Here is a 27,852-nt window from a genome sequence, read left to right as displayed (position 1 = left end):
ATACAAGTGGTAGGTTTATCTTCCTTTCTCTCTGAAAGGACACAGACCTGGCAGGGCAAGACTACTCAGGCAAGAATATCATTCTTAACTCTATGGAAAAAACTGCCTAAATGGCTCAGAACATAAGGAAAGCCTGCCCAGAGTAACACGTGAAAATTATTTCAAAGGTGAACCAAAAATGCATTTTAAAAATAAATAACAATAAATAAAATTGTTTACTCTTTACAATCCTAACACACTAATAGAATTGGCAAAAGAAATGAAGGAAAAAAGGAGGTAAAAGCAACAGACAAATCTGTTCTATCCCTTTTCTGCCTAAGTACCAAGTTGCTCTGGCAACAGCTAAAAGCACCACCTGATACCTTGTGGCACTCCTAGGATTTAAGGTTAATTATTTGGGGAGGTAGAAGGAGGGTTGGGGAGGAGAGAGAATGTAACCAGGGAAACAGGATTTGGCAGGGAAATGAACAAGTAACAAAACCAGCAGCATCAGTAGAGCTCCATTATCATCTTTCTCTAAAAACCTTAAAAGGATCAAAGATAGTAAGCAGCAAATCCAGAAAACTCTAAACTGGTGAGCTTTTTGCATAAGTCTAACAAGTAGGAAAACATTACCAAAAGAATTACCTGAATAGATTTCACTGCATTTGGTTCTAATGCAAATTCTCTAGCAATATTCACATTCTATAACAAAGAGATGGTGGGGAAGCTTGGATTGTTTACAATCATCAGACTACATTCTTCTTCATACAAATGTATCACCACACTTAGGTGTAGGAAAATATGTTATGGGATGATAAAAGCTATTGGTGCCTGATTGCCACTTCTTCCCATAAAGAACCACTTTCCCCTTTCTTCTACAATGACCCTGGCTTAGGGTGACTACTTATCAACAGAAAAAAATAGTGGGGGATCTTTTTTACTCAGGAGACTCAAAAAATACATGGATCTTAAGAGATTACATTTTTTAAAAATCTTTGCATTGGTAGTAAGTACACAGATTTAGCAGCTGAGGACTTGTCATGAGGAGCAAGACATAGTCCTCCAAGGGCAGTAAGGCCTCTTCAAACAGAAGAGCCATTGCTAGGCTAAGAACAAGGAACTGAGTAGGAATGTGGCAGTGGAAGAGGCTGGGCAAAATAATTCTTTCTCTTTAGCATCTCAGTTTCTTTTATAAACATGAGCTTTCCCCTTCCTTAGTGATGTGAAAAGCCACAGGTGAAGAGGGCTGGGGCCCACTTCACACGCTGATCCAACCAAGGAGGCTAACAAGTGCCATCACAGAGAGGGGTCTGGGGAAGAGGAAGGGGCAGGGCAGCCACCCCCAGCTCAGTGGCATACCTCATACAAAGCAGAACAGAGACAAACAAAAAACATCCCACTTCCTTTCAGGTTCTTGCCTGATAACTTCACAGAGTGTTATCCCTGAAGTTTATATCAGGAAAAATTGTCCAGGTGTAACCTGCAGAAGTGGTGGAAGGGGAAGAAGCTATTCTTAGGTCAACAGGCAGGCATGCCAGGCAGGCAAGTGCAAACTTCAGAAGCCTCACACTCAGCATTTAAGCAGCTTGTCCATAGAAAGCAAAAAGGCATCAGAAAAAAAAATCCCCCTTTGCCCACCAGATCTGTGGCCTCAGCCCCTCAGCTGGTGTAATATACATGGTAGTAGAGAGTCTTGTTGCGAAGCAGTGAATAGGAATTATCAAATTTAAGCAGGTAGATGCCTTCTCCTGGGTAGTCATGACAACCAGCCTGTACATCTCGGTGGCTATCTCTCCGATAAACTGGCATGATCTCCCCATAGCGATTCCGAAGAGAGCTCTTGGAGCCCATCTCCACATCTCCAATTGGGACGAGTCCTACATGAGGAAAGTGGTAGAATGATTTTGCATTAGCTCAGTGGGCTAGCAGAAGGGAAAGTCATAAGCCAAATCTGTCTAGAGAAGCAAAAGGACAGACTAAGTTAACATTTCAAGGTCCTTCATAGTCCTTCAAGTATATAAATAGTTCAGGATCACAGAGATAACATACTTTGACATTTATCAAGAAAACACTGCCTTCTTTTGCATTGGCTAGATGAAAGGCTGAGGGAAAAAACCCATAAGAATTTAAATTGATAATAAAACTTCAGTTTTCTCTATTGGAGCACAGTAGCAAAAGAAAGGATGTAGCTCTCTCAACTCTAGAAAGAATGTGGATTTCTAGTTCTCTACAGAACACCTATAGATTTCCCGCAAATCATGGACTCAACAGAAAAAAATCTTACAATGACTACTCTAAAGAAAGCAAGGGGGAAAGGTTTTAGAGAGAAGTTGAAAAATAAAGGAAATCCCACAATATAGCATTCTCACTTTCTGCTTTTGTTTGCTTGCATTTTGTTATCTTCTCCCCACCTTCATTCACCTTCAACCCAATTCCACCCATTTTCTATTCCAACCCTATCTACTTCTCCTATTGTGTCATCAGGAATTGCTGTCCCATAGTGAACAAATTCCCTTTCATTCTAAACCCCTATTTTCCCCTTTCTCTTATGCTTTTTACTTATTGGCCTTCTCTAATGACACAACATCCTTTGCATCCATGATATTATTCTTTAGTACTGGATATACTTTCTCTCACATCCCTAGACACACTGATCCTAGAAGAGAAGCTGGAAAATTTAGGTCATTTCCAGACTCTACCTTTACTCACTCTTCACTTAACAATCTTTTCTCTTTTGCAGTTCACTTGATCTGAAATTTTTACCCAATTTGCGGATTTTTGTCTGTGTTTTCTTTCATAGTATGACTTGCATGGAAATGTGTTTTATATAACTATACACATATAACATGTCAAATCGCTTGCCTTTTCAATGAGGTGGGGAAGAAAGAGGATGAAGGGAGAAAATTTGGGACTCAAAATTTGAAAAAAGAATGTTAAAATAATTTTCACATATAATTGAGAAAAATAAAATATTAAATTAAAAATATAAATAAAAATAAAATTTCCACCCAATTTGAATTATAGTTGCTATAGTCTACTGACCCCATATCATCTAGCCTTCTTATTCAAATCTTCAATGCCTGCTCTCATACAAGAGGGTTTTCATATAAATTTAGAATTATATTCCCTCACACTCCTTAATCCCTAATTTCTTGCCTTCCTCAAGCCTAACCAGTTACTCTTCCATTCAGCCGAAGCCACACAAAGGAAACACAGTCACATACTCATCATTACCTGTAAACATTCCATTTCCCTAATTCTATATAACCTATCATCCTACAGCTCCTTATGGTTCATCATCTTCTAAACCTAGTTTTTACCCTCAAGACCTCCAGCCTCTCTACCCCACAGTATTTTCTCAAACCTGCTGTGATTTCCTTTTCCTTCCTCTCCAATTTCAAACCAGTTTAGCTATTTCAACTCTACACTCCTCTGTTCTTGAATCTCTTGCCCCCTTCTAGTGCCACTTTTCCCTTGCCAAATCTCACTCTTAGATTACTCTCACCATCGGCCTCCTCTATTCCTATTAATATGCTATTGAATGCAGCTGGAGCAAGTCTCACAATCATACTGATTCAGGTATCTATCATTTTTCATCTGGCTTATTACAGCAGCCACCAAAAGGGCTGCTCTGCCTCAAATCCCTCATCACGCTTATCTATCTTAAATCCTGCTACAAAGTAGTGTTATTTTAATGTTGATCTGATTGTGTAACTATTCAATTAATCAATCCATGGACTTCCTATTGCTTTTAAGATCAAATAGAAACTTTCATGTTTAGATTTTAAAGCTCTGCACAAATAGACTTCCATCTATTTTTCCACTTTTACTGATATTACCTCTCCTCCCACACACGCTGCAATACAGCCAAACTGGCTTTTCCTTTGTTTCTCACACATGACATTCCATCTCTAATCTCCATGCCTTTGTACTGGCTCTCCTCCATGTACAACATGTACTAATTTCTTAACTCTGCTGGATAAAATCCTTCACTTCCTTTAAGATGTAACACCAGCATCATTTTCATGAAGTCATTCCTGAATCCCTCTCCCAATTGTCAGTATCCTCTCTCCAAAACTAGATGTGATAACTCCGTAAATATCTGTATTTATTCACTTTAAATTTATGCTATATTTAGCTTTATATTTCCTCAGTGTCTTCTTCATTAGAATTTAAGCTCTTTGCAAGTAGAAACTATTTCATTCTTTGTACTTATATCCTAAGCATGACATCTGGCACAGAGTGAGCACTTAATATATTTGTTGATTGACTGATTAGACTATATACTACAGGACAAGAGAGAGAAAGGATGTCAGAGAAGAATACCTGGGAAAACATGAACAAAAGAGATCCATCAGTCACATTTTATCAATGATACAACTGAAATGGAGAATAGCAGTAGCTGTTTAAATCCCACAGAAGGGAATGAAATAAATCCAGTTAGCAGTGGAAGTTCAGCAGAATGTAGGCCAGTGGAATGTAATCATACAATTTGGAATTAGTCCAGGACTTTGGAGTAAACATCCTTTGACCAAGGAATTCCATAGAACTGTGGAATCAAACTTAGATTAAAAAGTGAGGATTTCTGAGGGGTGTATACTAAGAAAAACCACATATTAACATTATCTTATTCTTATGTCTTTTTCTGTGTTTTGTTAAAGCTTTTCTCAGTTATATTTTGACCTGGTTCTTTATACTCAGGAGTGTAAAGGATCATGCATTTGATACCTCTGCCATAAAACACCCATTTTATTTCTGATTTGAAATATACTACTTACCTTTCGCCAATTAACATTGATCTTGGATCAGCTCAATACTTATTTACAAGGGACAATGTCCCCAAATGAAGCACCAATATTAACTCTGTCTAAATTTTCTTTCAGAAACTAGTTTTGGTCTTTAGCTCACAAATGCAAAGACTCCTATAACTGAATATAGGGAATATGGCACAATGTAGCCATCTTGATAAAGAACCTTTCAGGATGAAAAACACATAGGGGAAACAAGGTTGATATCATACTTGCCTTCAATCCCTCCCTCTGTATCCTCTTCATCATCCTCATCCTCATCACTGGACTCACTGACATGCACAGTGACAGCAGTGCTGGTTACAGGGGTCCAATCAAAATAGACACCAAAACCAATGTCATAATTGTCAGTGGCAAATTCCCAAAAGAGACGCTTGCCATCAGGGTGGGTGGGCACTCGTACTGTTACTACCTCACCCCGCTTCACCACTAGCCGAGAATTCTTCACCTTGCTCATCTTGGTTTTGAATTCCTTCATCTTGGCAAAGGTCCATATGGATGGAGGAGACAGAGGAGGCGTTGAGACTGAAAGAAACAGAAAACTTATCAAGGAGGGAAGCACCCATAGGGAGACTTAGACAAACGTGGTACTTATGGAAGCACAGTCTTAAGCAAAGCATTTCTCCTATCTACTTCTCTGACTTTGTCATCATTCCATTTTTGGATTTTTTTTTTAAGAACCCATGCAAAAACCAACCATTTTTATCTCCCAAGATCTCACCTCTTCTCTGTTCTCCAAGGAGATCTGCAGATTCCAACTCATTTGAAAGGACATCCATGGTTCCTATGTCTCCTGTGTCTGACTGGATCATAACCATGTCTCCTGATCCTTTTGGTGCTTGGAACTTGTTCATCGGAACAACAGATTCCTAGTTGAAGGGCATGTCCCAAAGATTCTTATTAAATATTTTTTACTCTGAATAGTTCAAAAAGCTTCTGGCTAAAAGACAATTTCACCCTAATATTGGAATTAGTAATAAAAACATTTCCTGCTTCAGGACATAATATCTCATTTAGCCAGATCCTCTCCTTTTCTCTCAATGGCCAACCTTTACTTAATTTCTTCAGTTCCTCTATTATTTCTAGTTGTTATGTTCCTGTTTTAAAGATGTCTCCTTACTCCATCATCTGTCTTTCATAATTTGTTCAACTCCATGCTTTCTAAAAATCTTTGCCCACAACTGTGATCCTGTTCATATTTTCTTTTCCTTTAAATTTCTGCAACCTACACTAATTTTACTTCTCACCCTGCAGAGGTACCTCCCTAACTATTTTCATCTGTTCCTGTGCCACCTGCGACTTAACTCTCCCTCCCACTGTGCCATGAATTCCCCTCCTACTTTCCCTATTCAACTCCCACCTTCCAGGTAGCTGTCAATTAATACTTTATAAAAGCACTGTACAAATACACAAAATAAATACTTTCTTCTCTGTACCACCTGGTTCTGTGGTTCCATGGTTGAAACTGTATTGTCTGTTTATCTTGTCAGCACCCTGATGTAGGCCTTGTCAGCACCCTGATGTAGGTACTATCTTGTTCTCTATTTTATTTATTCCTAATAGTGCTCTGTAAATAATTATAATCTAATCACTGACACCAAGAATGAAGGGCTGGTATTATAGTTAAACATTGTTTTTGCTGCCAGAAGCCGGATCTGTAATTTACAGTACATATGTAGTCAGCTTTGTCTTCTTAGAGTCAAAGCTTTCTCTAACTCACATGACTGGTCCATAATCTAATCTTGGATATTTCTTTCAGATCACTGTTCTACCTCTACACACAGAGAGAACTGTGTTGTTATTTCCTGGCTCCTTCTCTCAGTAACAGCTAGTTTAATAGAAATGCTATACCTACTGGCAAAAGGACAGAATATATCACAAAGAAATTGGACTCCAATACTTTTACTTACAAGTAGTGCAATTCTGAATATGTGGAAACAAATCTAGTTTGTAATCCTTTTCTATAGTTTTCTCACAGGAGTATGTTTCCAGTGATGAATCATTCCAACTATCCCCTCCCTGTGTGTATGTGTAAGCCAGACCTCTTGAGGTAGTGGTTTAATTCTCTTCCCCCAAAGGAATATTTTTTTCATTTGTCTCTTTAACACTTCCTCTACAGCTAATGGAATGAAGATCTGCTACAAATATCATTCCTCTGAAATCTTAACCAGAAACTTTAAGCATTTGTTTGGGGTATTGGCTCTATTATTTGCCATTTATAAAATTGTAAAGTCACTTTTCATCTCTGTGCCTTAACTTTCTTATCCATAAAATGAAGGGATAGAAATAGATAACTTCTAAAGTTCTTTTTTTTTTCACTCAAAGGGGCTATGATTTTACAATTCTATCTAATTATTAATTAATTTGATATCAAGACAGTTTTAAGAAACCTAGTATCACGATTTTATTGAATTCATTCATTACTGAAGCATTTAATGTGCTAGAACAGAAGAGAGTTGGAATTTTGTGCAATGATCCAGAAATACAAATATGAAAAATTAGCCTTCCAAGTCTATAATTTCGGTTTCTACTTTTAATTTATAAATTATCAAACCAGGAAAAAAACTTAATAGGATCAGAAATTCTCCCCTTTAGGATATGAGAGTATATGCTCCTTACCTCTTTCAGAAGCTGGTCTCCTGACAGTGTTTCCTGACCCACCAATGCCTGCTCCTCCAAAGCACCATCACCTTTTCCAGGATTTTCTGCTACATCCTCAATCACAGAGGATACAATCTGTGGCCTCTCAGAAGAAGACAAAACATGAATTCAAGGGCTCTCTGGAAAGACATTCACTTTGGAGCAACTTTTTGAAGAAACTGGCATCTAAAGATCCCCTCTCAGGACTCAGTTTTGCTGCCTAGTGTCCTTACATTTGCAATATATTACCTGACCAATTACTGAAATTTGGCTGACCTGAAAGTTTTGAAAACCAGTACTCAGAGGCTGAAGAGAACCAAAGTACCTGTCTTCCATGGTTCATGCCAATTCCTCTATGAGTGATCAACAAGAGAGAAGATACAAAGAGAAGATATATAACTAAAATCAGAATAGCCATTACTAAAACAAAGGTCATCTAAACTGAAAAACAAAGAAATCTACTTGTACTTCAGGGGCAAAATCTTGCATCATTTCTTTTTTATTTAAAAAAAAAAAAAAAAGAAAAGAAACAAACAAGGGGCAGCTAGGTGATGCAGTAGATAGAGCACCATCCCTGAAGTCAGGAGGACCTGAGTTCAAATATGGTATCAGACACTTAACATGTCTTGGCTGTGTGACCTTGGGTAAATCACTTAATCCCAAATTGCCTCAGCAAAAAAAAAAAAAAAAAAAAAAGGAAGGGAAAAAATCAAAAGACTGCAAAAAACAGAAGATTTCTCTCGTCATTTTTGGAAAGTAGATTATTAAAATTATAAAATGGGGTAAGTCCCTTAGTTTATTGATTACTTCCTTCAAATACTTAGAAAAGAGAAACTGATTTTCAATGTCTAAATCATTTCAGTTTTATGTTTAAATATTTCCAGCATCTAATGCTTTATTGCTCTGGATATTGCCTCCCCTGATGTAGTCCAAACTCTTTGACTACTCGCTATTCTGTCTGAGAGTCGCTGTGGCTGAAAAATTCATCACCTTGAGATCAAGCTGGTGAATAACTTCTCCAAATTTAAGTAGACTAGTCTCTGACATACATCATCATCACTTAACCTCTTGACATCATTATCACTAGCCCTTCCTTTTGATACCTTTTCCAATTGGTAGAATTTGCCAACATTTGCATATGCCAATGGCATAACCTATAAGAACTTTCTAAGATCATCACTATGTCACCACAAGATACTGGAGAAGAATTTAAATTTATCATAGAGTGAATGAGTTGGTTTGTAAAGAACTACTTATGAGAAACAAAGCCATACATGATCATCATGGGATTATAGTTCATTTAGTTCAACTCCCTCATTTCACAGACTAGAAAACGGAGACCCAAGAATTGAAGGAACTCAGTTCAAACTCACCCAAGTTGCAGGAGGAAGAGTTGGTATTTGTACCCTAGTACCCTGACTACATGTTCAAAACCTATGACAATATGCTCTTGCTAATATTTCTTTAACTGATTATCAGTACTCCTTAGGACTTACAGCATTAAAAAAATCAGCAGACATGATCTCCTTTAACACAATATGTGACACTGACTATCCTCTGGGCATGTTAATTTTTGTTTGAGAAAAAAGAACAATAATTATGATCTATCCACCACAGAAACTTAGGGTTAAAAAAGACCTTAAAGGATCATCTGACCAAATTCATACCTGAATAAGAAACCCTTTATTCACATCCCCAACACAAAGTCATCTAATTTTTCTTTTAAGATGCTCTAGTGAGAAAGCTCATACCACATCTGGATAGATCTAATTATTAGAGTAGAAGGTTTTTCTTATACCAAACCTGAATCTGTCCTTCTGCAATGTTTACCCATTGTTTCTGGACAGCCTTTCAGTACCTGAAGAAAACTACCCAAACTTCTCCCCACCCTCTAAACCTCTTCTCCAGAATAAGCAACTTCAGTTCATAATTAATGAAGAAAATTTAGTATTTCAGGTCATTTGCCTGCACTCACTGCATACTGTTTCTAAAATAGTGTCTTTTCTTTGCCTTTATCACCTTTCTTTTCAAATTCTTCGCGTCGAGTTGTGTCTGACTCTCTGTGACCCTCCTCCCCCCCCCCAAATCTGGGGTTTTCTTTGGCAAAGATACTGGTGAGGTTTGTCATTTTGTTTCTCCAACTCATTTTATACATGAGAAATTGAGGCAAACAGGATTAAGTGACTGTGCTCATCAGGTATGAGTTGACTACGAAAAGATAATATCTGAGAAAATAAAATTAAGGGGTGAGATTGGAATGTACTAGAAGAATGGGGAAGGAATGGCATAAACTATTTGCTATAAAAGAGGCAAGAAAAAGCTTCTACAATGGAAGAGAAGAGAGAGAAAGAATGGGGTGGGTGGTGGAGGCAAGGAACCTTTACTCTCATCAGAATTGACTCAAACAGGAAATAACTTACACATTTAATATGAGTATAGAATTCTATCTTATCCTGCAAGAAAATAAGAGGAGAAAGGGATATGGGAAAAGAGGAGGGTATATATAAAAGAGAGGGCATATTGGGAGACGGCGTGGCCAGTATCAAAACACTTTTGAGGAGGGTCAGGGTGTAAGGAGAGAGAATAGAATAAATGGAAGAAATGTAGTTAGAAATAGTAATTGGAAAAAATTTTGAAGCAAGTTTCTCTGACTAAAGCCTCATTTCTCAAGTGTTTAGGGAACTGAATCAAATTAAAAAAAAAAAAATAAGAGCAACTCCCCAATTGATAAATGATCAATGCACAAATAATAAATGCCCAAAGGGCAATAAAATCATGCATATGCTTTGGCCTAACAATACCACTACTAGGCATGAATCCCAAAAGAGATTTTTTTTTAAAAAAAAGGAAAGGATCCTATATGTATAAAAATATAACAGCTTTCTTCTCAGGGCAAAGAAGTGGAAATTAAGGAGATACCCATTAATTAAGGAATGGCTGAATAAATTGGGATATATGATTATGAAGAAATATTATTCTATGGGAAATAATGAGCAGGATGCACTGAGAAAAACCTGTAAAATCCTCCATTAATTTAAGCAAAACAAAATGTACTGTGTACAAAGTAATAGCAATGTTGTGGGATCATTAGCTATTCTTAGCAATACAAAGATCCACAACTACTCTGAAGGACTTATGATAAATAAAAAAAAAATGCTATCCACATCCAGAGGAACAATTGGTTGTGCATGAATACAGACTGAACTCTTTTAATTTAAGCTCAAGAAGATGATTCTTCCTGACTCCAGGCCTAGCACCCTATCTAGCTGCCTTTCCATAGATATGCACTTTTCTTACCAAAAAAAAAAATCTATTACCTATCACATGAAACAGCTGCATTTCATTACTATTCATGACAACCTTTTATTCTCTGAAGAACTTGAGGTTGAGGGTGGAAAATAAATTAAATTGCAGATTACTCAATGCATATGATAAATCATAGTTAAGAGAAAATATCCATTTCAAATCCTTTGCTCTCCACAGACCTGGAAAAGGTAAGACTAAAAAAATATGTTTGGTGGCTTGAGAAGCAAAGCATTCAGTCTTTCTCACGAGAGATGGCAGTGGTATTTAAAAAAAAATTATCATTTTTGAAAAAGATGTAAAATAATTACTAAACTTTAGGCCTTACTATATACTGGATTTTAAAAAACAAACAAATGTCTTCTTACCTAAGACTGTTCTTTTTTCTCTCCCAAGTATATTTAGTATTAAAAGAAAAAAGTCTGTGATAGCAGCTCCTTCAAATCAACATATGCTGAAAATATGTAGAATGAGGAGACTGTATTAAATGATCTCCCAGATCTAAATCCTATGAGTATGAATATGGAATAGAATAAGGAGGAGGGAGATAAAATTAAGAAAACTGGCAGGTGTTCTCATTCTCTAAGGTAGTAGAAAGAACACTATAAAATAGAGATAATACTTTTACTATGTGACTCACTGAATTGTTAAGAAAGTTCTTGATACACATAAAACAGTAAAGAAATATGAGTTATTATTTAATAAAATTCCCAAGAGTTTAGGGAGGCTGTTTCTTCTAAAGTGTTTGTTATATTCAATAACCTAAAAACCTTAAAAATAGGACAAAGTCTTTCAGATAGGCATTTATACATATAGCATTTATATGCTTTTAAGATTTTGCAAAGCAATTACAAATATTATCTTCTTTTATCTTCACAACTCTGAGAGATAAGTACTAGTATTATCTCTATTTTACAAATGAGGAAACCGAGGCACAGAAGTTAAGTGACTTGCCCAAGGTCCCATAGCAGTAAGGGGCTTCCTTCCTTTGAATCTTCCAAAAGGTCCAATACTCTATCCACTATATTGTCACCTTGCTAATCATAATTAGCATTCTGAATTCTGAAAAAGGTCTTTTTTCTTAAAGACTGATAAAGAAATTATACATAGATATAAGAGGGGAAAAAAATCCCCTTAACCCACTTGGGATGCTTTGGCTGTGTGAAAGGAACATTGGATACGGGTTCAGAAAAAGGGCCTTTAAATTGTGACTTTTCTATACATGTGCTGTGTCACCCTCGGCAAATCATTCCACTTCTAAAGTCTCAGTTCTGACACCAGTGAAATAAGGAACATAAACTATCTTATCTGACAGGATTTGAAGATGAGAAGTTTTAATAGTAATTTACATTTACATAGCACTTGCAAGTATCAATCTACTTTGCAGATATTATCAAACTCCAAATGGGGTCATGAAGAGTAGGCCACGACTCAAATGACTGAACAACAATAGCAATCAGAGAACAGTCCTTAGTTAAATAACAGTCTTTCTGAGTCTCCCCCATGCCTACCTTTAGCTGATGGGCAGGGAAATTACAATACGATAGTACTGTGAATGAGGAAGCCTAGCTATACAGACTGTAGTCCATGAGCTATTAGTGAAAAGGCAAAGGATACTGATAGTTCTCACATGTCCTCAGCCCCTCTCTACATCTATCCTCTCTCCATCTACCTATGATGCAGGAAATCTTCAAGTCAGTAACAATGAGGAAGAAGGAACAGAGAAGAAAAAATTAAAAATATCTTAAGGATAAAAGTAATAATATTTTCGCAAAACTTAAAGATCCTAAGAAAGATGCTTTTTTTGGCATAAGGACTGCCTATTAAAAAAAAAAAAGAAAACCCCCAAACATGTTTAAATAAATATACTTTGAGTTCTCCTCTTTATATATGTCTGAAAGTAACAGTAGTTGACATTTATATTTTTCATAGTTTTTTATGGTCTGGCTCCAATCTACGTCTCTAAATGACTCCTATTTATACACTTTACCTTCTGGCCAAATGATCTATTTGCTATTCCAAAGACACCATATATCCATCTTCTATCTCTATGCATTTGCACAGTCTAGTAGTTCCCAGGCCTGGAAGATACTTCTTCCTCTTAAAATTCTAAGCTCCCTTTAAAGCTCTATTTGCCATTTCTCTCATAGGGTCTTTCTTGATCAACACTTTCCCCCAAGCGGTTATGATACTTTACTCCCCTTTCCCATCCCAATTACCTTAATGTTTACTCTGTATATATTTTGTATTAATTTAAATGCTATATGTAATTTCCCATGGTAGAATATAAGTTCCTTGAGGGTAAGGTATATTTTGCTTAACTTTTTAAGTATCACGGTGTCGGGCACACAGTAAGTGTTTTAACAAACACTTGATCATAAACTTAATCTCATTTGCTTTTCATAGCAACCCTATGATATAGGGCTTATTGTTGCCCCAGATTATAGACAAGTAGATGGAGACTCAGTCAGATGACTTTCCCACAGGCACAAAGCGAATATGTATCTAAGATAGGATTTGAACCCAAGTATTATTGATTCTTAGTCTAGCACTCTCTTCATTACAATAGGTTGCCTTTCATCTGACCAAGAAATTATGTTTAAAATGTCTCAGTGAGTCTGATTTCTGTAATAAAGTTTAATGAGAAAAGCAGTAGCTTAAAAATAGGTATCACAACTTATAAAACAAAATTCAGGACAGATTAAATAGGACAAAAATGCACCTATTTCTTAATTTTACTTTTTTTTTCCTGAGGACTATTCTCCTCCTCACTTTGAGTCCTAAAGCAACAACAAAAAAAATTTCTATAAGTTCTGGGGTCTGTTTATTTCAAAGAGCTGCTCTTCCTACCTGCCAGGTGAAGATAAAGTTTCCTGATCAGAAGCAGTCATCATTGGGGAAGCAATATCACTTGTTCTGTGGTCTGGATCCTCATTTTCTGAGGAGGCAAAAAAACAAAAGAAAATAATTTAATATTCAAGAGAAGACAAGAAATACAATGCTAATTATCCAGCAGATTTGCTTGGGGAGTGGTGGAAGGGGAGTAGAGTTAAGTTCTCTACCTCTCAACATTTTCAGGGCAAGGTCTTTATCTTATTTATCTGAACGATAAACACATAAATTTTTCAAGTTATTCAAATCCAATCATTCTATAATCACAACCTATTTGTATAAGAACCTATTTAACAAAAAGGTTTCTTGCCTATCTGACTTAGGTATGCTATAAATCAAGAGTAAACTATTCTTGAAAAGCAAGAAAATTCCAAATATGTAAAATATAAGACCACCCAAAGAAAGAAAAGAATATGGACAAAATAGACTGATGGTTCAAAAAACCATCTTTGAATCTGTAATTCTATGACACAAGACTGAATCTATTCATTTATTCATTCCATTCAATAAAAACTGACTGAATACTACTAAATGCTTGGAATACATAGGAAAGAAATGTTAATTTTCAAGGAAAGTTCAAGCTTATTTATCGTTTCTAATATTCATATTTTAACTAATTTTTTGTGTTTGATTTTTCTTCTTTGTTTTACAAAACAATTGGAGTTAAGTGACTTGCCCATGGTCACAAATAGCAAGTGTTAAGTGCTGAGGGCAGATTTGAATTCAGATACTCCTGACTTCAGGGCCAGAGCTCTTTCCCACTGTTCGATCTAACTGCCCCTTTTTAAACTACTTTAAAAAAAATCACAACATCTGTATAATCCTCGTGTTCTTACATCTGTATCGCTTTTCATCCATGATTTCTCAAAGAAATCAGCAATTCTTCAAACATTTCTGACTTTTTCAATACTCACTAATTCATCTGGCCCTGGTGACTCAAATTTATTTAAAGTATCTATGTACTAATGTCTTTATACTGAGCTTCATTTTCCTCTTGTCATTGTGAGCTTTGATGTTTGAAAACCAATTTCATTACACAAGATGACAGAAGCAAAATAAAAGTTGAGTGGGTCTATCATCTATTAACAAATATATCAGCTTCCTGAGCCCTGTCTCTCCCTTGGTCATCATCTTGCTCTGAAAATAACTTAAATGTATGTGGGTTATTTTTTTCTTTACACAGGAAAATTTTTTTTAAAAAGGGAAATAGCAATGGATATAAAAGATAATATAAAATCAACTACTCCAATGATATTTTCTAAGATGTTTAAATACTGATCTTTACCAACATAAAAATACATCTAGGAAAGAAAAAGAAAGGTAATTTTCTACTGAATAAAAAAATAGAATACTTAAAAGGAACTAGTCTAAACCAGGATATTGGCATTATAGTCTTCACAGTATCTTGACATCCTAATATATACATAAATGTTTTTAAAATTAGCAATAAAATACTTCTGAAAAAAATCATAAAAATGGCTACATATATTTTTAAATTAAAAAGAATTTTCTGGATTATTTTTAAATTAAATGATATGGATAGGCACTATAAATAATATAACTAAGTTCAGAGGGGCAATAAGTGATGAAAGTAGATAGGAAGAGATATAATTCTATATTTAGAAGTATAAGATAGAAAAATGCAGTACTGCTTTACAGAAGGAGACAATTATATGACTCATTTTTTAATGTCTTATTTTAGTGAGTTAGAAAAAAAGAAAAATCAAGATGTGCTGATAAAAGTACACAGTATCTGATAAAAGCAAAAATAAAAATTTGCAGGTATGTGCTTGGCCAAATGATCTCTGAAGCTCATTCCAATTCACAAGTCTTTGAAATTCAGCAAAACGTGATATAGAAGAATAGTGAACATACCCTTAAAAGTGACAACAGAGTATCTGAGAAGTCAAACAAGATAGGGGATGAAGAAAAAGTAAATCCAAAATTAACTCCACAATTTATAATTCATAAAACAAAAGCATAGTCAAGGGAGAAAATAAGTTCAATTTTAAAAGAACTTATTTTGTATCTAATACAACTTTCAAAATGAGAGTTCTTTTTCCAGACAATTTATTAGGCTAATATCAGGATTTCCTTATTTGCTGTAGATTCTTATTTAGTGTGCATTCCATGCTTCCTTCACTCCAACCCACCCCACCCACCAAAAAAAAAAAAAAAAAAGTCAAAAAAGCAAATTATTTGTCTATTAGAAAGGCCAAGATTTTTCATACAAGTTTCCAGAAAAGTATAACTCTATAATGCTTGAGAAACAGCATCCTCACTCTTGGATTAGGAAATAACTATCCCATTTTTTTTTTAGGTTTAATGGAATCAATAACATCAGTTATATTTACAGATGGGAGGTTTTTTTAAAATTATCAACATCTATTTTATTATTGTCATAAGACCATGCAAAACAACCTTTCAAAACTTCCAAGTATGACACCAAGAGATATAAGTTTCAAATTCCTGGTCTTGGATCATTAATATTATTATAGAATCACAGAAGTTTTAGGTTTGAAAAGGGCATTAGAAACCTTCAGGTCTTATATTTATTTTACAGACAGGGAAATTAGAGGCCCAGAGAAATAAAATGACAGGTCTAAAATCACAATGCTAATTATAGACAGAGGAAGAATTAAATTACTCAGGTCTTCTGGGTCTTTCTTCCAACATTTTTTTCACTGAGACAGATACTAGGCCATCACCTATTGTGGCTCAGGAGAAGAATTAAGACCGTTGACTTTGTGCAGCTCTACCTTACTTAAATCTAACTTACACTCAAGTCAAGACACCAATCAGTGATGTCACTGGTCTTCTTTGAGACTGAAGGACAGACATTACTGACAGTGATTACACTGCTGCCCTAGCAAGTAAAAATGTCAATCAACCAATAAGAATTTAAGTGCATTTACAAGGTACTATGCAATAACCAAAACAAGCCCTAGGTAAACTGATCTCAACAGTGTTAGTGCACTTATCTCACCCTCAAAGTCCTTGGTATTCAGTTTGCATATGTTATTTGTGTATGTACCTTAAAATGTACAGTTTCTCTATGTTAAAGTGGTAAAATCTTTGAGAAAAGAGACTATTTAATTGTGTCTTTGTATCTCATTGCTTAACACATATTAAATGCTCATTGATGGATGAAAAATATATCATTTAAGACAAAAACATAGAAAACTAGAAGATAAAAGAAATATTTGCTGTATACCAAATGTACACTGTATTATTTTAGAACTATAAATGACTGCATCAAATCTATTTCAAGAATTTTAAGTGTTCAATATCTTATGGACAAGACAGACAACTATCAAAATAGCAGTGTGCTCTACTGCAAAATTTCTTCCCTTAGTGCCCATTAAAGACCCTCTACATTAAGACAAATAATGCAACACTTATGCCAAGCATTTTACTTTCTGAAAAACATCTTGTTCTTTTGGAAAATGAAGAACCCATGTCTCTAAGTAAAAGAAGTTATTTTATATTAAATAAAACAAGTACATCTTGATAACCGAAGTATGGCAACTCCAAGCTGTTTTCTTTAGTTAATAATAAACATGTGACTCTCCAAAAGGTATGCTTCAAGCAATTTTTAAATGAACAACAGTTTTTTGAGATGGTTGCAAGAAACATATTTAACATATATAGGATTGCTTGCCATATAGGGGAGGGGGTGGAAGGAGGGAGGGGAAAATTGGAATAGAAGTGAGTGCAAGGGATAATATTGTAAAAAATTACCCTGGCATGGGTTCTGTCAATAAAAAGTTATTATAAAATTTAAAAAAAAGAAGTTAATTAAAAAAAAATCTTAGGGAAAAAAAAAGAGATGGTTGCAAGAGAATCACACACACACACACACACACACACACACACACACACACACACATACATTCCATAATTCTTATGGCTTATTCTCCTTTGAGAGAATATAACACAATTTTTATTCAGTCTCATTGTTTTAGAAACTTAAGTTTACTCTTAAGCCTACCATATCATAGCAGAGCTAAATCCAGTATCCCACAATCTCTTACAATATATATTTTTATCCTAATCTTAAGCACATTCTTGGATATTCCGATTGGAATCCTTTGGAACAATTGGAAATCTTTCAGAAATTGACGATAAGTATGGCTGGGAAAACTCATCCACCTGGTCCCATCTGTTTTTCTTGATTAAAGGTAAAAGATAGGAGGGATAAGTCAATTACCTTTTAATTTCCAAATCATAATATCGCTTTCTCAATAATCCAGGCTCAAAATCTTGGAGTCATCTTTGACTCATTATTCTCTTTATGTCCTCAAATTCTAAGTTAAATCAAATGTCTCCTATCCCTCCTCCTTTCCATTAAAAAAAAAAAAAATTATCCCAAATTTGACCCAAAAAGAAAAAGAGAAAAGTGAAAAAAAAGTATGTGAAACCACAATTACATGCAGTTTGGTTTTTTTTAAAGTACAAAAGTACAGCATGTTACTTTCAAAATTTACCTCATGTATTTCTTTCTAAACTTCCTTCTGTTAACTTCTATGTATATTTAACAATGCTCTGATTACCTGCTTTTATTTTGTTTTGGCAATACTACTGCTAGTTCCCTTTTCTCCCTCACATCCCCCCTCCTCCTGGCAAAAGAAAAATGGAAAATTACAATCTTTATAATAAATAAGCATAGTTAAGAAACATAAATCCACAAATGTGTCATTTCCACAAAATGAATATCTCATTCTGCACTTCGAGTTCATTATTCCTTAGTCAGGAGATAGGTAGATATTTCATCTTTAGTACTTTGGATTGGTGGCTAGGCTTAGTTCCAAATTGATTTTCAGAATGGCTAGACAAATTCACAGCTCCACTAGCAGTAAATTAATGTGTCTATTTTTCCCCAAAGGTAGTACGGTAGCACAGTGGATAGAGCACTGGCTCTGGAGTCACGACGTGAGTTCAAATCTAGCCTCAGACAATTATAATTTGTATTACTCTGGGAAAATCACTTAAACCTGAACCCTATTTGTCTCAATTTCCTCACCTATAAAATGAGCTGTAGAAGGAAATGGCAAAGCACTCCATATATTTGCCCAGAGAACCCCAAAGGGAGCCATGAAAGCACAACTGAAAATGATTCAACACATCTTTCCCAAGTCTCTTTAACATTTGTCATTTTACTTTTTTTTGTCATCTTTGACAATCTATTGGGTGTAAAATGGAACCTCAGAGTTGTTTTAATTTGTATCTAATTATAAATAATTTGACAGCATATTTTTATATAGCTGTTGACAGCTTGCATTTCTTGCTTTTAAAACTACCAGTTCATATCTTTTGACCATTTGTCAATTTGGGGAATGGAATTAATAAAGCTTTATATTATCTTAAATATCAACATTTATAAAATAAATTTGTTCCAAATATTTTCCAGTCAACTACTTACTGACTATATTCATTAATTTTTTTGTGCAAAAACTTTTAAATGTAATATAATTAAAACTATCCATTTTACCTTCTATAAAACTTAATTCTTTGTTTGGCCATGAACTCTTTCAGTTTTCATGAACTCTTTTTTGTAAAGTTACAAAAGGTAATTTCTTCTTTGTTCCTCTTTTAATGAGGTGACTTTTCACATCTAGGTTATGTATCCATTTGAATTTATAGTGGTAAATGGTGGGAATGTTGATGTAAACCTAACTTCTGCCAGACCACTTTCCAGTTATCCCAAAAATTTCTGTTAGTCATTACCCACAATTGTTGCAGGTTTTCAGTTTATTTAATAATGTTACTATGTTCACTTCCTTCTCTATGTTATGTGCTTAATCTGCTCTGCTCATCAACTTTGCTATGCTTTGGTCATTATCAAATAGCTTCAATGATTACTGTGCTTTGTGGTTTACTCTAAAATCTAGTATTACCAGATCCTGATCCTTTTGTAAATTTTTTTTCATTATCTTACTTGAGAAGATTGTTACTGTGTTATCAAAAATGTATCTGCTTATGTTTAGAAGAATTACACATATTTAACCTATATCTAATTGTTTGCTGTCTTGGGGGAAAGGGAAAGCACGGAGAGAGGAAGAAAAATATGAAACACAAGATTTTGCAAAGGTGAATGTTAAAAACTATTATTGCATACATTTAGATAATTAAAATACTATTCAAAAAAAAGTTATCTGCTAATCCAGATACATTTTGCTATATTTTCCCTAGATCTCGAAGTAATTCTTTCAGTTTGGAATTAAGTTGAAATAATAAACTGATTAAGCAGTGTTGTCATTTTTATTATATTAACAGAGCCTAACATAAGCAATCACTTTTATTTTCACCATCATTACCAGACTCTCATCAAATCTTTTTGGATTTATATGAAAGCTTTTTTAGCCAACTTGACTCCATCCTTCTTGCTTTAGTTCATCTTGAATACTATTGTTACGCTGATTTTTATTAGATAACAGTTTCTACATTAGTGCTAATCCTGAAAGAGCTTTAAAAACTAGGAAACAGAAGTGCTTAAACCATCTTGTTTAACACCTCATTTTACAGATGAGGAAAGTGAGGTCCAGAGATGTTAAATGGCTTCATGCCACATAGAAAATAAATCAGATAAAGGCCTCATTTCCAAAATATATAGAGAATTGACTCTAATTTTAAGAAATCAAGCCATTCTCCAATTGATAAATGGTCAAAGGATATGAACAGACAATTTTCAGAGGATGAAATTGAAACTATTACCACTCATATGAAAGAGTGTTCCAAATCATTATTGATCAGAGAAAGGCAAATTAAGACAACTCTGAGATACCACTACACACCTGTCAGATTGGCTAAGATGACAGGAAAAAATAATGATGAATGTTGGAGGGGATGCGGGAAAACTGGGACACTAATGCATTGTTGGTGGAGTTGTGAACGAATCCAACCATTCTGGAGAGCAATCTGGAATTATGCCCAAAAAATTATCAAATTGTGCATACCCTTTGATCCAGCAGTGTTTCTATTGGGCTTATATCCCAAAGAGATCTTAAAGAAAGGAAAGGGACCTGTATGTGCAAGAATCTTTATGGAAGCCCTTTTCGTAGTGGCTAGAAACGGGAAATTGAATGGATGTCCATTGATTGGGGAATGGCTGAGTAAATTGTGATATTTGAATGTTATGGAATATTATTGTTCTGTAAGAAATGACCAGCAGGATGAATACAGAGGGGCTTGGAGAGACTTACATGAACTGATGCTAAGTGAAATGAGCAGAATTAGGAGATCATTATATACTTCAACAACAATACTATATGATGATCAATTCTGATGGATGTGGTTCTCTTCAACAATGAGAAGATCCAATTCAGTTCCAATTAATCAGTAATGAACAGAACCAGCTACACTCAGGGAAAGAACACTGGGAAATGAGTGTGGACCACAACATAGCATTTACACTCTATTATTGTTTGCTTGTATTTTTGTTTTTCTCCCCAGGTTATTTTTACCTTTTTTCTAAATCCGATTTTTCTTGTGTAGCAAGACAACTGTATAAATATATATACATAAATTGGATTTATCATATACTTTAACGTATTTAACATGTATGGGACTATCTGCCATTTAGGGGAGAGGATGGAAGGAGGGAGGGGAAAAGTTGGAACAGAAGTTTTTGCAAGGATCAATGTTGAAAAATTACCCTCCATGCATATTTTTGGTCAATAAAAAGCTATAATAATAATAAAAAAAAAAAAAAAAGAAAAGAAACCAGAAAATCATGGTCTCCTGACTCCAAATTCGGTTTTCTTTCCATTGTATCATACTGTTTCCTATCAACTGGACATGTAATCTCAAGCAAATTATTTAATCTATAAATGGGTCTCAATTTCCTCAAATATAAAATGGGGAGTTGGGACCAGATGATTTTTAAAGTTTCTTTCCTATTCTAAAAATGTTTCGTATAATTCCTTGTTTCCTTTTATCTAAATCCTACCCATCTTGCAAGATCCAGCTAAAAGGTTTACCTTAACTGCCAGAGAATATTAAAAAACTTAAAATTGGAGTCTGTCTCTCCAAATAAATTATAAGTTTGTTGGTGGAAGGGATTATGCATTGTGTTTCCAAATTCTTAGCATTAATTAATGCATTCATTATCATAATAATAAACATGTAAATATTTGTGGAATAATAATTAACATGAATTATTCCATCATACTCCAATGGATATGTGATCTTATTTATATATATTTATATGTATGTACACACACACACACTAATTCACTCACTCCTTCCAAAGATGCAGTTGAGAGATGGGTTGTAAAAAGCTGTTCTTGGCTCTGATGCCATGTGACCGTGGGCAAGTCACTTAATTAGCCTTTTTCAGCCTTAGTCTCCTCAAATGTAAAATAATAATAATAAATACTATTTGTAAGTGCCCTTTGCCCATGAGGTTGAAGTGAAGATGGAATAAAACATGTGACATTTTTAAAAATGTAAAAATACATTTCTTTTTTAAAGAAATGCCAGTTATCACCTCTATTAACCTAAACCAACAATGCCTATCAATACCATGCTATTCATGTCCACACCATCCCTCCATATGCAACCCACTCTTCCACTGTGCCCTCTGGAATGCTTGCCTCATAGGCACAAATTTGCTTTCATCATCTTTTCTTCTCACACTTCTTCCATTTACAGACAATTATTAAAACCTGACCCATGAATACATAGCCTCTGGTTACTTTTTCCAGTATGATGTATCTTCATTCCATTGTTCTTAGCTCACTGGCCAAAGTAGGGTGATTGGACATTCTTTGCTCCCTATTGTCACTTTCAGGTTCTCCTATCACCATTACTAACCCTTCCCTCTCAGAGATGTTTATCATTCATCAAATCAAAATCCTGGTAGTTGTTATCCATAATAGGGCTTTTTAAACTTTTCCCACTTGTGACCTCTTTTCACCTAAGAAATATTTACATGACCCCAGGCATACACATATATAAAATAAGTATTAAATTAAATTTTTTTGATAATCATATTTTTGTAACCCCCACATTCAGTTACAAGATTCCATATGGGGGTCATAAACCACAATTTAAGAAGCTGGGGTCTATAGACTTTCAGGTTACTCTCTTCTTCAATGAGTTCAGTATGTGGCTCACAATCTATCTCCTTCCCAACTCCTGCCTTCATACTAAGGGATTTAAATATCCATATTGACACTTGAACATTCTAAATGTTCAGATTCTCACTTTCCATGATCTATTCTTCTAATGAATCTTAGTCTTACATCTTAGTCATCTTAGTCATCTTAGTCATCCAGAAAGGTCATATTCTTGGATTCTGCCATTACCCACAAAGGTTCCATCCTTAAGCTCAATTTGAAATTCTCTTAATTGTACATAAATAATCTATTGGCTTTTCACCTTTTACTGTACTTTGCCTTATAAAACCCTACTCCCTTCATCCCCCACTATGACCCACAATTCTTTGACCCTTCAGTTTTCTCCCAGGCTATCAAGCCTATACCCATCTTGGTAAAACAATTCAACTCTTTATCACACTTTTCTCTTGAGTCTCCTGCACCCTTATGACATTGCTAATTGTAGCCTGCTAAGCTTCAGCTTTAGATCATTCCTGTTATTCATTGCCTTTTCTCCTAAATATATGTTGCCGAATGAAGGTGGAGAAAATCATGCAACCATACTGATTGGCTCTATTACAAATTTATATTTCACAACGCCTCTACTGGGCCTTCCTTCATTGCTGGTAGGCAATCCATCTTTCTACACCTACTTTTGTCAACTCACTGTCCCACTCTCCATAGTGTTCTTTCAAATCTTTTCATCATTCCTCAAGCTCCCATGGCTTTCCCTTTCTTCCACCCTTTTAGGTGGAAACCTCTTGTTTACAGAAAAAGTTGAGGCTATTCACTGGGAGCTCTTTCTTCTTTCCTCCTCATCTTATATCACAAGATACCTGATATCATTTATCTCCTCTTTCCTCCCTGTCTCACAAGGAGAAACAGCCCTACTCCTTGCCAAGGTAAATACCTTACCCAAGGAATCCCATTCCATCCTGTCTCTTTCACAGATTACTCTCCTTTACCGGGCTCCACCCTCTACCCCTCATACCTCCTCATCCCCACTTTCATTTTTCTACTGACTCTTCTACTGCCCATAAATATGTCCATGTCCCCCCATACTGAAAAATAAAACCTCACACTTGATCCTTCCACTCCTACATTATCATCCTATATTTTCTGTCCTTTTTGGCTAAACTCCTTGAAAAAGACTATCTACAATAAAAATGCCTCCACTTCCTCCTTTTTTCTTATCTTCTTAACGTCTAATAATCAGGCTTTTCTGACTTCATTCTATTCAACAGAAACTGCTCTCTGGTTCCCAACAATCCCTTAATTGCTAAATCCAATTGTCTTTTCTTAATACTCATTCTTCTAGACCTTTCTGAAGGACTTTGATGTTGTCAGCTTCCTTTGACACTCTTCTCTCTAGGTTTCTGGGACACCGCTTTCTTCTGGTTCTCTTCCTATTTATTTAACCAGTCTTTTTCGATCTCCTTTGCTGTATCTTCATCTAGATCATATCTGCCAAATGTAAATGTCACACAAGTTCTGTCCTGGATCGTCTTTGCTTCTCCCTCTGCTATTTAACATGATGAGTTTAGCAGTTCCCATGGATTTAATAATCATTTCTATGCTGATAATTCTCAAATCTATTTATCCAGCTCTAATGTCTCTGTTGACCTCCTGTCCCGCTTCCAACTTCCTTTCTGACACCTCAAACTAGATTGTCTAGTGGACATCTTAAACTCAACATTTTATCAACTCATTATATTTTCTTCTAAAACCTATCTACTTCCAATTTTTAAAAATCATTTTCAATGGCATCACCATTTTTCTAGTCTCCTGTACTCACAACCTGTTTGTCATCCTCTGTTCCTTACTACCTTTCACCCTCTATATCCAATCTGTTGCCAAAACCTGTTGATTTTACCTTTGCAACATTCCTCAAATACACCCCCTTCTCTTTCTATGATAATTACTAACACTCTGGTACAGACATTCATCATCTCATGCCTATATTACTGAAACAGCCAACTACTGTGAATCTATTTGCCGTAAGTCTCTCTCCACTCCAGCACATCATCTATTCAGCTCCCAAAGTGATTTTCTTAAAGCATAGAACCAACCATATCATTCACATACTTAAAAATCTCCAATAGTTCACATTACCTACAAGATTCAAATACAAAATCTTCTATTTCACATTCCAAATCCTTTATAACTTAGCCCTCTCCTAGTCTTTCTTACATTTTAGTCCCTCTTCCAATGACACTGACACTCCCTTGCTTTTCTGTGAACAAGACATTCCAACTTTTGGCTCCAGACACTTTCCCTAGCTATTCCTCACACTTAGTTAGAACATTCTCCTTCCTTATGTCCACCTCCGGGCTTCCCTGAATTCTATCAGATCCCAGCTAAAGTCTTACTTTATACAGGAAGCTTTTCCTAATCTCTCTTAATTCTAGTGCCTTTCTTCTGTTAATTATTTATTTTTCTGGTATATAGTTTGTTGTGTCTTCCATAACATTATGACTTCCTCAAGGGCAAAGAATGCCTTTTAGCTTTTCTTTGTATCCCCAGCGCTTAGGAGAAATAGTAGGCACTTAATAAATTACTTACCAACTTTAAATTCCATTATTACAATGCAGTGTCACATAGTTTGTTGAAAAAGGTAGGAGGAAATGGGAATGTATTTCAAATGGAACCTTGACATGCTCCCTTGAGTATTCCCTATAGCTAGTAGCCTGGGAAAAATCAGTGAAAGGAGGATCCAGCTGGAAGCCAAGGAAAAATATTCAGAGACAAACACTATGACATTTTAAGCTTCTACAGAAAAACCATAGGAAATAGTTATAAGGTTCCCTTCCTTCATCCTTTGAAAGGTAAGGGGCTGGGAGATATGTGGGAGGGAATAAGAAAAACAAGTAGAAAAGAGAGGAATCTTGATACCTAGCTCTAACCAAAGAGAAACTATGTAACAGACATAAATTATATCATGGGTCCTCCAGGTAGCCAAACTGGTGGTCTTCTATAATACTGATTACAATATTATAGATAATATTTATGCCAAGATTTCCAAAATAGACTGATAATTATCATGACAAATTAGACTTCATTTTACTTCCTCAAAAATAACACCAATGATCCTACCTCTTTTAGAGAAATGGGAAGGGTAATGAGGGAAAAGAGGGTGGTATTTGAAATTTATTTCTTGTTGAAGGAACCCACTGCCAAATCAAGAGTCAGTGAGGTAGGGCAAGATCAAGAGGAGTAGTAACAAGCTGGGAATGGAGGGACCCAAGGACCCAAGAACAAGAGTTGAAGTGTTTGGGATGGGTGGGTAGAGAAAGAAGGATGGTTGAATGCTGGCCTAGCCAGAGGAAGAAGGGAAAGGTAGATGCACTGTATAGAGCACTAACTAGATGTAGATGTAGTGCACAGAGTACTAAATGTAGAGATGTAGTTTACTGAATATTAAAAGTGATCTCAGGAAGACCTATTTTCTTTGATCTCATTCATTTATTTAAAGTTGTGTGATCTGGGCAAGCCATTCAAATTTGTCTTTCAAAAGTTTCAGTTTCATCTCTATAAAATGAAAAGGTTGAAACTGATGCCCTAGCTAATGTGATGAGTTTTAATCTTTTTGTGTGTATTAGAGATTCCTTTTTCAATTTGGTGAGGACCATGGACTACTCAGAATAAGGTTTAAGACGGAAAATGATAATAAATGTATAGGATTATAAAAGAAACCATAATCTATGAAAAGAGATATCACTTTTCCCCCATCCAAAAGTTCACAATCTGCATTACAATGAAAACAGGGAATGTCTTTTACCTTTCTTGGTATTGATTCCCAACATTTAGCACAGTGCCTGGTACATATAGGCGCTTAATAAATGCTCTTTGGCTGCCTGAAATTTATCTGCTGGTGGACTTCAAGTTAAGAATCCTTTGATCTAAGGTCCCTTCCAGTTTCAAATCTATGATCCTATGACAAGAGCTGAGTCAATGACAGATAAAGGCAAAAGGAATGGGGGCTGAGGGAACAAAGTGTGTGTGAGGAATGGTGGCAAGTATTAGTGTCATGGGCTGAGAAAATGGGGTCTCGGGTAAAGAGGTCGTCAAGGCTTGGGGCTATAAAGAATGCGAGGCAAGAGCGACTGGGGGCAATCAAGGGACACCATCATCTGGACTGAGGCACGACTGGAGAGCACGAACATTCCACATTCCTAAACGGCGAAAAAAAAAGTTCACCCAGAGCAGCAACCTCCGAGTAGTAAAGGGGCTGAGAGGTAGGGGGGTGCAATGGAGAGATCAGGATGCGTCTATCCTGAAGGGGTGGGGCTGAGAGGTCCGTGTCCACCGCGTCCATCTCTGTGAAAGGATGGAGGAAGGTTCCCTCTCCTGGGTGCAAAGCAGCTGCATGCAAATCTGTCATACCAATGGTTGCAAGCGTGGGTTAGGCAATAAGCATTTATTAAGCACCTAGCATATGCTGGTAGACCATAGAGATACAAAGTGTTAGAGCAGGAGATACAAAGAAAGATCAAGACAGTGAGTGAAAGAGGGTGGGAGGGCCAGCGCTGGGAGGACACCTCCTTCATCCTTTAATTATAGGGGTTTCCAGCTTTCTAGAGTACGTACCTGTGGCTGGGGCCGAACAGTCCCCAACTCCGGCTCCAGCCTCTATCCCGAGTTCGCCTTCAGGGTTCAAGAACCCAGAACCCGAAGTGAGGAGCGAGTCCGACATCTGCAGCCCAGCCCAGCCCAGCTCAGCTTAGATACTCCTTAGCTTGTCGCGCGGCAGCTGCGAACTAGCAAGCCAGGGAGAGAACGAACTTACTCCGGAAATAGCCGAAGCCCGAGGCCCGCGACAAGGCGGAAAAAGCCGAGGGCCGAGAGAGCCGGACCGGAAGGAGCCTCCACAGGCGCTGCCTCCCCCCCAAAAGGTTCCGCCTCATTCAGGGCCTGTCCGCCCTGGCTCTGACTAGTAGGAGATATTAGAGAAAAACTAGTAAAGGAGGAGACGGGACCCGAACATTAATCAGAGCCTCTTTTGGTAATACTAGTTTTAGGCCATGGCTAGAAAGAGCGAGGGGAGGCTAGGGGACGGTTAGTCCAGGGCACTTCCGGAAGTCGTGGTCTCCATAGAGACGCTCCTGGAAGTGTAGGTTGCCACGGAAGCC

At 36.1% G+C, this 27,852-nt stretch overlaps 1 protein-coding gene across 1 annotated transcript; it reads right to left on the bottom strand.

Moving 5' to 3' along the window:
- Window positions 1–623: 623 nt before the first annotated feature.
- TMED8 (transmembrane p24 trafficking protein family member 8) lies at window positions 624–27,715 on the bottom strand. The gene is made up of 6 exons (XM_051977515.1): window positions 27,311–27,715; window positions 13,584–13,671; window positions 7,410–7,533; window positions 5,512–5,659; window positions 5,007–5,315; window positions 624–1,859 (listed from the first exon to the last, which is right to left on the bottom strand). Exons 1-6 carry the CDS (start codon window positions 27,414–27,416, stop codon window positions 1,642–1,644), a joined length of 993 nt encoding a protein of 330 aa, XP_051833475.1. The 5' UTR covers window positions 27,417–27,715; the 3' UTR covers window positions 624–1,641.
- Window positions 27,716–27,852: the final 137 nt, after the last annotated feature.

Source organism: Antechinus flavipes, chromosome 2, assembly GCF_016432865.1.
Source record: "Antechinus flavipes isolate AdamAnt ecotype Samford, QLD, Australia chromosome 2, AdamAnt_v2, whole genome shotgun sequence".
Taxonomy (NCBI): domain Eukaryota; kingdom Metazoa; phylum Chordata; class Mammalia; order Dasyuromorphia; family Dasyuridae; genus Antechinus; species Antechinus flavipes.
Note: the sequence above shows the minus strand (reverse complement) of the source record. Positions and strands in the feature narration are given on the sequence as shown.

What these genes read in the sequence shown, in the direction of transcription:
- TMED8 (XM_051977515.1), bottom strand. Translation starts at nt 27,416, where the DNA reads ATGTCGGACTCGCTCCTCACTTCGGGTTCTGGGTTCTTGAACCCTGAA. An exon ending in CTGTTCGGCCCCAGCCACAG is followed by an intron (nt 13,672 to 27,310) that starts GTACGTACTCTA and finishes TTGCCTCCTCAG; the next exon opens with AAAATGAGGATCCAGACCAC. An exon ending in ACTTTATCTTCACCTGGCAG is followed by an intron (nt 7,534 to 13,583) that starts GTAGGAAGAGCA and finishes TTCTTCTGAGAG; the next exon opens with GCCACAGATTGTATCCTCTG.